General features: G+C 57.1%; 2 protein-coding genes across 2 annotated transcripts in view; one reads left to right on the forward strand and one right to left on the reverse strand.

The window, feature by feature from the left end:
* LOC114696697 (potassium voltage-gated channel subfamily H member 3-like) overlaps nt 1–10,000 on the reverse strand; it is a 23,640-nt gene that overhangs the window by 10,221 nt on the left and 3,419 nt on the right. The window contains 14 exon segments of the mRNA XM_037197804.1: nt 325–446; nt 1,064–1,189; nt 2,817–3,006; nt 3,122–3,179; nt 4,955–5,133; nt 6,355–6,437; nt 6,546–6,673; nt 6,931–7,018; nt 7,155–7,237; nt 7,396–7,488; nt 7,591–7,619; nt 7,725–7,838; nt 7,895–8,039; nt 9,606–9,821. Of these exon segments, the coding sequence (XP_037053699.1) occupies nt 325–446; nt 1,064–1,189; nt 2,817–3,006; nt 3,122–3,179; nt 4,955–5,133; nt 6,355–6,437; nt 6,546–6,673; nt 6,931–7,018; nt 7,155–7,237; nt 7,396–7,488; nt 7,591–7,619; nt 7,725–7,838; nt 7,895–8,039; nt 9,606–9,821 (1,654 nt within the window).
* On the forward strand, nt 889–6,037 carry LOC119086149 (potassium voltage-gated channel subfamily H member 3). The gene is made up of 5 exons (XM_037197384.1): nt 889–1,197; nt 2,809–3,140; nt 4,022–4,128; nt 4,939–5,015; nt 5,110–6,037. Exons 2-5 carry the CDS (start codon nt 2,845–2,847, stop codon nt 5,710–5,712), a joined length of 1,083 nt encoding a protein of 360 aa, XP_037053279.1. The 5' UTR covers nt 889–1,197; nt 2,809–2,844; the 3' UTR covers nt 5,713–6,037.

Consider the following 10,000-nt stretch of genomic DNA (forward strand, 5'->3'; position numbering starts at 1 on the left):
CCTTAAAATATCTCTTTGTAATCCACACGGCTCTCAAAGGATCCAGGGGCCCTCGAGCCAAGAACAGAAAACTTAAGTGAGGTGCATTCTGCACTCCGGTATGAGCAAATCCCCACGGACATTTAGAGGCCTCTGGGCTCCCTGGGTGCTGACTGGCAGCCACCTCTCTTGGTCCCTTCCTGTCTTTCTAGTCACCTGGCTGCTCTGACAGGGGCCGAGCTGCCTTTCCCCCGGGGGGATGTGCATGTGGGACCAAGAGAGAGGAAATCAAGGAAGTGAGTCCTCTGGTCGGTCCTGTCCGGTGCTTCCCCAGCATCGACTCACTCGACCCTCTCCACCAGGGCCACAGACCCGGGGTGTGAATCTAAGACCCTCCCCGACCCAGCATCCCCGCGGCTGCAGGACACAGTCATTTTATAGTTGCTGTCAGCCAGGTAGTTCTCAGCCTAGCACCGGAAAACCCTTCCGGGTGAGGTCAAGGCGCTCCCCTGCCCACCCCACGGGGTGAAGCAGGCAGATCAGACCAGGACAATGCCAGCCACCTGACGGTTTCACCATGCCACGCAGGGCGCTAAACGGGTACTGGTTCATGGACCAGCCGCATCCAAACCACCCGTGGGCCGTTAGGAAACCAGATTGTGAAAATCAAGTCAGGCCAGGGCCTGGACAGTCTGACTGCTATAATTTCCCCAGGGAGTCTAATTAACAACCTGTCTGCGAACCACAGGAATTGATGACATCCTACTTAGATGCAGAGGTTTCAGCCCTTTCGAGTGCTTGAGAGCCTGGATCCCACTGTCCTTCACCGTGTGTGTGTGTGTGTGTGTGTGTGTGTGTGTGTGTGTGTGTGTGTGTGTGTGTGTGTGTGTGTAACTGGGGATCACGCCACAGCCAGGCTTTCATGCTTCCCTCTATCAGCTCAGTCCACAGCCCGTCTCCCCTGCCCTAGTGACTTGCTAACCTTGGCTGCTTCTCCTCAGGGAAGGGTGATCTGATCGGCTGTGAGCTGCCCCAGCGGGAGCAGGTGGTGAAGGCCAACGCCGACGTGAAGGGGCTGACGTACTGCGTCCTCCAGTGTCTGCAGCTGGCCGGGCTGCACGAGAGCCTCGCCCTGTACCCGGAGTTTGCCCCACGCTTTAGCCGTGGCCTCCGAGGGGAGCTCAGCTACAACCTGGGGGCTGGGGAGTCTCTGCAGAGGTGAGGGGCAGGGTGTGTGCGTGGAGGGGCTGGGGTGTCAGGGAGCAGAGGAAGTGAACAAAGCTGGGGGAGTAAAGAGGGAAGTGTGGGCTTGTGTGAAAGACACACACACTCACACACACACTCACACACACTCACACACACACACTCACACTCACACACACACTCTCACACACACTCACACACACACACTCACACACACACTCTCACACACACTCACACACACACACTCACACACACACACACACACACACACACACACACACACACACACACCGCCTCAGGGCAGGAATCCACACTCAGCCCTTTCACATCACTGTGTCAGTCCAAGCCACAGTGTAGTGGCACACCTCTCTCTCAAAGATTGATTGATTGATTTTCAAGACAGGGTTTCTCTGTGTAACTTTGGTGCCTGTCCTGGAACTCGCTCTGTAGACCAGGCTGACCTTGAACTCACAGAGATCTACCTGGCTCTGCTTTCTGAGTGCTGGGATTAAAGGCGTGCGCCACTGCCGCCCGGCTAAAGATTTATTTTTTATTTTAAGTACATGAGTACTCTGTCTTCATGCACACCAGAAGAGGGAATCAAATCCCATTACAGATGGTTGTGAGCCACCATGTGGGTGCAGGGAATTGAACTCAGGACCTCTGGAAGAGCAGCCAGTGCTCTTAACCTCTGAGCCATCTCTCGAGCCCAGGCACATTTCTTTAATTCCAGCACTCAGAAGGCAGAGAGGTGAATCTCTGTAAGATCAAGGCCAACCCAGTCTATGTAATGAGTTCCAGGACAGCCAGGGCTACATAATAAGAGACCCTGTCTTAAAAAACAAAACAAAACAAAACAAAAACAAGCCAGTCCAGCTTTGTCCTACCTGACATACTGGGCTCTGACCAGAACAAAGCCCACTGTGAGGGGAACCACGTGTGGTCACTACGCTGCAGAACCCTGTAAGCTGCAGATAGAGGGTGGTCAGAGACTGGCTTCGGCCCTGGAGCCCACCTCTGGATAGGGCCCTGTGGAGGCCCTTGCCCCTTCTCCTTAAACAGCATGTCCCCAGGGAGTATTAGTTCCTTTCCTGTTGACAAAACATGACCAGGGCAACTTACAGAAGGAAGGAGGGCTTGTCTGGGCTCACGGTTCTGGAGGGACCATGCAGCAAGCGTGGCGGAGGAGCAGGAAGCTCACGTCTTTACTCCAGACAGGAAGTGGAGTGAAGTGGAAGGTGTAGAGACCTTCCTTTTTCCTCTCAAAGCCCACCTACTTTCACCCATCAAAGCCACGCCTCCTAAACCTCACCCAAGGTGCCATCAGCCAGAGGGAGACCAGCTGCTCAAATGCCTGAGACTGTTGGGGCATCTCTCGCTTGAACCACCACAGAGGCCTCAGATTATCACTAGCACGCACTGTAGAGTCCTGTTAGTCGGAAGGACTATGTAGAGAGGCATTATATCCACATATGGGTGGAGTTTGGGGGTGATTTTCTCCGTGGCTTGGTGATTTCGTCATGGCAACAGTGCTGCTGGTCACTTCCGCCAGGCCATTTTCCTCTGCCTGGGTTCTTCCCTGGGCCTCGGTAGGTGGTGTTGAGTCCCTGTCCCCTCTGTCCCCAGGTGGACACCAGCTCCTTGAGCGGTGACAACACTCTCATGTCCACCCTGGAGGAGAAGGAGACGGACGGGGAGCAGGGACACACCGTCTCACCAGCCCCAGCGGATGAGCCCTCCAGTCCTCTGCTGTCCCCTGGCTGTACCTCCTCCTCCTCAGCTGCCAAACTGCTGTCCCCGCGTGGAACGGCACCCAGACCACGCCTAGGTGGCAGAGGGCGGCCAAGCAGGGCAGGGGTTCTGAAGCCCGAGGCCGGCCCCTCTGCTCATCCACGGACCCTCGATGGGCTGCGGCTGCCCCCCATGCCATGGAATGTACCCCCAGACCTGAGCCCCAGGTGAGCGGGCCCTGAACGTCACGGCAGGATTGCGGTGACCTGCAGGACAGAGGCACAGCTAGGCACCCCGTCCTGGGTGTCGGCCATTTTTAATTTTGAGACTGTGTGACCCAGGTTGTCCTCCACTGTGAGACCCTCCTGCCTCTGTCTCCTGAGTGCTGGGACTACGTATGTGCACCATGCCTGGCTTCATATTTTCATATTAAAAAAAGATTTTATTTTTAATGGGGGGAGGCAGGGGACTGTGCACATGAGTGCAGGTACCCACAGAGGCCAGCAGAGGGCATTGGGCCCCAGGTGGTCCTGTGAACTGTTGTATGTGAGTTCTCTGCATGAACAGAACAGGCTTTTAACTTCAGAGGCATCCCTCCAGCTCCCATCCTTCCATCTTCACCCACCCAGCCTTCAGGGCCAAGCCCATCTCCTCCGAGAAGCCTTCCCTGATTTCTGCCAAGCCACTACCCACTAGGGGGGTGGCTTACCCTGAACTCTTGCTGTTTTGTTACTCCAGTTTACTCTTCAGCTAAAATGCAAGCTCCGCCGGGCGGTGGTGGTGCACGCCTTTAATCCCAGCACTCGGGAGGCAGAGGCAGGAGGATCTCTGTGAGTTCGAGGCCAGCCTGGTCTCCAAAGCGAGTTCCAGGAAAGGCGCAAAGCTACACAGAGAAACCCTGTCTCGAAAAACCAAAAAAAAAAAAAAAAAAAAAAAAAAAAAAAAAAAAAATGCAAGCTCCTAGGAAAGGGGACTGTGTGCTAGCTTCTCAGGGTGTCCAGGTCCCCCAGCTAGCCCCGAGCTTCTGCAGCTGGTGAACACTGAACATCCCATCCCGACACCACGGTGGCTGCCCATCGTCTGATTTGTTGGTTTGTTGGGTCCATAGGGTCGTAGATGGCATTGAGGATGGCTGTGGCTCTGACCAGCACAAGTTCTCTTTCCGAGTGGGTCAGTCTGGCCCAGAATGTAGCAGCAGCCCCTCTCCGGGACAAGGTACTGGGCTGGGGGACAGAGAGTGTTGGTGGACACCCCGTTTTCCTCACAGATGTCAAGCACTGTGGTGTCTGAGCCTGGTCTTAGAGGAACTGGCAGGGGCAGCCTGCCTGGATGCCCTCACGGGCTGGGCTGGTGGTGACTGTGATGCATGACTTGGATGCCTGCCCTGCCAGCCTTCTAACAGTATAAACTCGGCCGGCGTCTGGGTCCTGCTTCCTGTCTGTAAAATGGGTTGTCGTGCATGTTAATTAGAGAATGTTCCCGACGCCCTTAGCACGTGTCTGCCTGATTGGGAGGAGAGAGGGCTGGAAAAGACAGGGTTGAAGCTGGCCTGGGTAAGACAGGCAGCCTGGAAAGTGGACAGAGGGACAGCACATCCTCTAGGACAGAATGAGAAACAGATGCAAAGAACAACTTCCAGCTAGACATAGTGGTGTATGTATGTATGTATGTATGTATGTATGTATGTATGTATGTATGTATGTATGTATGCATGCCAGCACTAGGGAGGTAGAGGCAGACGGAGCTCAGGACCAGCCTTGGCTTCATAGATCTGAGAGCTCCAAGACTCTATTTCATCCTGTCCCACACAGGGACAGTTTCCGGCAGGGAGGTGAGCGCTGGGCAGTGTTATGCAGGGCTGCTGGGAGGGTTTCCATGCTGCTGACAATTTAGGCAAAACTGAACAACTCGACCAAGGCCAGAAGGGAGCTGGGTGAGCCAGGTCAGTGTTCTCAGAGGCCAGGCCTGGATCCCACACCGTCCGTCTTTTAGCAGCTCTGGCTGATAACCCCATCCTCTCCACAGAGAGTGGCCTGCTCACCGTCCCCTCGGGGCCCAGTGAGACAAGGAGCGCGGACACGCTGGACAAGCTGCGGCAGGCGGTGGGTGGACGAGATGGGGAGATGGGAGCCGGGAGGGAAGGGCAGGCCGCGCTGAGATGGCTGCCCAACTGACCTTGTGACCTCTCCCCCGAAGGTGGTGGAGCTGTCCGAACAGGTGCTGCAGATGCGGGAGGGGCTGCAGTCACTCCGCCAGGCCGTGCACCTCATCTTGGCGCCCCAAGGGGAAGGCCAGTGTCCCGGGGCATCAGGAGAGGGGCCGTGCCCAGCCACTGCCTCTGGGCTCCTCCAGCCCCTGCGTGTGGACACCGGGGCACCCTCCTACTGCCTGCAGCCCCCCGCAGGTTCTGTCTTGAGTGGGACCTGGCCGCACCCTCGCCCAGGGCACCCTCCTCCCCTCATGGCACCCTGGCCATGGGGCCCCCCTGCATCTCAGAGCTCCCCTTGGCCTCGCGCCACAGCTTTATGGACCTCCACCTCAGACTCGGAGCCCCCTGGCTCTGGAGACCTCTGCTCTGAGCCGAGCACCCCAGCATCACCCCCTCCTTCTGAGGAAGGGGCTAGGACTGGGACCCCAGCACCTGTGAGCCAGGCTGAGGCTACCAGTACTGGAGAGCCCCCTCCGGGGTCAGGAAGCCGGGCCCTGCCCTGGGATCCCCACAGCCTAGAGATGGTGCTCATTGGCTGCCACGGTCCCGGCACAGTCCAGTGGAGCCAGGAAGAAGGCACAGGGGTCTGAGTGCTGTGGAGGTCGGGACTGCACTCACCCGCCACCTGGGCTCCGCCTCGCCTCACAGCTGCACACTGCCCGCTGGCTCAGGGCAGGGAGCCCGAGAAGGGGGGAAGCTTAGCCCAGCCTGAGGGTGAGCTGGAGCATCAGGCAGGCCCCAGACGAGGGAGGGGTCCACAGGTTCTGCTCCACTGACCTGCTTGTTCCCCTCCACCAGATGGGGGCAGAGGCCTGAGGACAAGGAGGGGTCTGCCATTCCTTGCATGTGCCTGTCTCCACCTGTCCTCATGTTTTTTATATTAAAAAACAAAAAATAAAAGAAACTACTTTGGAACGTGGTGCTTTTTATTTACAAAAAGAAAACCAAAAAGGAGGAGTCTAAAGCTGATCCAAGGAGACACAGGAGTGATGTGGCAATGGTGGGGCTCTGGCTCTGGGGAGGCACAGGGGTCCCAGCCTCTCCTGGCTTCCCCATGGTGATCCCACCTTGCCTCAAAGGCTCAAATCAATGGGCCAGCAGTTGGGCCTCCACCTCCCACTCTGGGTGGAAGGGTTCTCCAGGAGCCTGAGTTCCCAGCTCAAGGGAGCTGGAATGACAGGGGAAACTGAGGCCAGAGAATGCCCTGGTTTCTGCTACCCGGGCAAAATCACTGTGGTGTGATTTTGGCAGCCTCAGCCCGGATGAGGGCGATGAGGTCCTGGTTGATGAGGAAGACGAATCGCAGGCTGGCGATCTGGGCAGGAGAGAAGGACAGCTCAGTGCAGAGGTGGGACAGGACATCCATGGACTAGTTTATCACGCACCAGGTGACACACCCTGGCGTTCTCCATCCCCAACTCACCTCCACCACAGAGTTGTTGCTAAGCCGCCACTTGGAGCCACACAGCACAGGCCGGCCATCAATATAGATGGGCCGCCGGCCCTCATTGGCAATGAAGAAGTCACCATTGTTTTTCAGCTTGATGACACCTATAGAGACAGAAAGGGAAATTAACGACAAGATGGAGACAACTGAAGAGAGAGCTAAGTGCCCCTCCGCCTCCTGGGATGAGGACTGAAGGCGCTTGAGACCCCTGGGTAGAGCTCTCAAAGCACCAACTCCGTGAGCCTGCCTCACTAGTCCACGAGGGTTCTCTAGGCACACCACATGGCCCAGGGCTGGAAAGGCCAGTGAGAGGCTGGATGTCCCCCACTGTTCCCTGCTGGAGTGGCAGGAGGGTGTATACCTTGCTTTCGGGAGATCTTCCAGGCTGGACCTTCTAGAGACAGGTCCACGTCGATCTGGTTGTCCTTGGTTGCTCTGCCCAGCGTGATCTGGGAAAGTGGTGGAGGTGAGGGGCTGGCATAGGGAAGGAGGGCAGGAGCCCCACACAGGCCAGGGAGAGACGAGAAAACAAGGACTGGGTAGAGAAGGGACAACCGAGGAGGGAGCCTAGGCAGGGTGTCTTACCTCACGAGAGCGCATCAGGTAGCGCACCATGCGGCCCCGCAACACTGCCAGAGTCTGGCTGTCGAAGTCTGGAGAGCTCATGCCTGAGAGGAGAGCAGGGTCAGCAAAGCAGAAAAGACCAGCCCTGAGCTGGGGTGGGGAGACAGGGAATGGGCTTAGCATGCCCAGATAGGCAAGGAGAGGGCTCACCGGGACAGAGGATGCCGAGGAGGAGCCACCCCCCGGGGCCCAGGCTCCTCACCTGTGATGCTGTCCACTAGCACCTGCCACTTATGCAGCTCCTGCTCCAGCTGCCGGATCTCCCGTTTCTGGCGCCGGTCAGCCACCGTCAGCTCTGAGGGGAGGTGAAGAGACAGTGACGTCACCAGCCCCTTCAACTGGTCCCTCCAGTTCACAAGAGCTCCCAACCCCACTGTCCCCAGCAGGGCAGACTTACCATGCTCCAGGACTTCATCTCGCATGTCCCTGAGTGGTGAAAAGGATGAATCAGGCCTACTATCAGGCCCTAGGCCCGGCCCACTAGGGCTCCCCAGGCCCTTCAGCCAAGGGGCTCAGGAGTTGTTTACGCACCGGCCTAGCCCTGGGACTGGGGTAGGGAAAGGGGAAGGCAGTGAGCTGAAGCGGCCCCCAGAGGAGAGGGTGCAGCAGGGTGGCTGGGCCCAGCAGCGGCAACTGAAGCTGTGTCTGCTGGGCAGCCGGTGTGCCCGTCAAACTGGAGCCACCCCTCTCCAGGCACTCACTTGAGCTTACTGTCGTCAATCAGGTCCTCTGCGTCAGAGAAGTTTAGCACTTGGTCCCCCTTAGGCAGCGGCTGCACTGAACGAACAACAGAGGAGTGTGAATGTGGACTCCTGGTCCCCCGGCGGCCCACGACAGCCGGGGGAGCTGAGAGCCAGGGGCCAGGACAGACAGAGCCTTCTGGAGCCAGAGCCAGAGGGAACAGTCCCAAGTCGGGGGCTCTGACTTGACACAGGCACCCTGCCACCTAACTTGGGACAGAGGTGGTTCAAGACGAGGGACATGGGCTTGTGGGACATGGCAGGCTCACTCATGAAGTCTGAAACCCATGACGAGACGTGTGACTAACCTGCGGCTAAGGAAAGCGGCTGATCCTAGGGACACCCGGCTCTAAGCAACGAGAAACAAGTTCCCACACAGAGCCTCTTGGAGGAAAAAATTATATAACCTTAAGATAAGCTTTCAGTGAATAGAACCATTTCCAAAATGACAACAGAAGAAGCAGGGTCTGGTGGCACAAACCCAGAATCCCAGTTCTTGGGAGATGGAGGCAGGAGGTCAGCCTGGGCTGTGGAAAACCATGACTCAAAAAAAAAAAAAAAAAAAAATCTTGCTGGGCGGTGGTGGCGCACGCCTTTAATCCCAGCACTCAGGAGGCAGAGGCAGGTGGATCTCTGTGAGTTCAAGGCCAGCCTGGGCTACAGAGTGAGATCTAGGACAGGCACCAAAACTACACAGAGAGACCTGTCTTGACAAACAAAAGACAAGCTGGGTTTAAAACAATAAAAGTGAATGTCACATAGCAAATGTTCTCCGTGGGGATTCGGTGACGGGTAAGGCAGGCAGCAAGGCCCTGGGCCCACTAAAGCCAGTGGATGGACAGACGGATGGACCGACCATCTACCATCCTCCTGCAGGAGGCTGTGGTTTGGAACCAGAGCTGCAGGAGCACCAATGCAGTGAAGGGCTGACTGTCCCACGTGAGGAGCTATGGCGGAGAGTGCACGCTGCCGCAGGCGGTGGATTCGGGCAAGAAGAGTGTGCCTCCACCAGCCCCAGCCCCAGCCCCTGGGTCACCAGCCTCCCGCAGGCCTCCCGCAGCCTGTCCAGACGGCTGTCCTAGCACTTGACCCCAGAGAAGGGAGTTCGAGGATGAGGGGGGTGGCAGTAGACACTCCAGTCCTTGGGGAAGAAGAAAGATGAGGGCCCAGCTATGAAGTCCCACTGGGGAGTCCTCGGCCTAAGCCCCCCCGACAACACAGACTCCCTGTCCACGAACAAGGCGCTGGAGCGGGGTGCAGATGCTGACAGGGCAACTTTAAAGGAGTCCTTTTGTCGGTCCCAACACGGGGAAGAGTGAGCAGAGACGACACTCCTGGTTTGCTCCAGTTTTAATGCTACCTATAAATAACACGCTAACATCTTGTTTATGTGATGGCAAAAGATGTCAAGAAAAGACAGAAGACCCTAGAACAAGAAGTAGTAATAGCTGCTGTTTAGACTTGTGGCCCGGGAGGCCAAGCAAGCTGGCTTCCTTCCCATGATGCCAAAGGCCCTGCCGCTCTCTAAGGAGCAGGTTCAGTGCTGCTGTTTTTCTGCAAGCTGAGGTGAAGAGGACACTGGCAGGCACCTGTGGCTCTAACACAGGAGGACACTGTGCCCTCGGCACCTCACACACGCTGGCTGCTCACGCTGCAGCTCCCGGGGTGTTACCTGTCTGATCCTCGAGTAGGTAATACTGCTTCATGAGCTGCCAGTGGGCCTGCAGAGACTTGGCCGTACGCGCCAGGTAGAAGGCATCGGGGTGTCTGTGCAACAAGTCCTGGAAGGTCTCCAAGGTGGGCTGGCTGGTCTGGAGACGAGAAATAGGCTCTTCACGCCAGGGTTTCTCATCCCACCCCACTGCTGTCCCCAAACCCTCCAAAGGAACTGGAAGAAGCAAGGGTCACCCAGGGGGCCAGGCATGGTTTCTCCCAAGACCCATCACAAAGGCCCTACAGATGTGTTCATCTGCATGTGTGTGCAGACCACAGACGGGGCAGGCAAGACTCCCTGCTGGTGGTTTTCCAAGTGGTCCAGCTCGTACCCTGTCCAGGTCCCCAACCTTA

The sequence above is a fragment of the Peromyscus leucopus genome, chromosome 20 (genome assembly GCF_004664715.2).
Source record: "Peromyscus leucopus breed LL Stock chromosome 20, UCI_PerLeu_2.1, whole genome shotgun sequence".
Lineage (NCBI taxonomy): Eukaryota > Metazoa > Chordata > Mammalia > Rodentia > Cricetidae > Peromyscus > Peromyscus leucopus.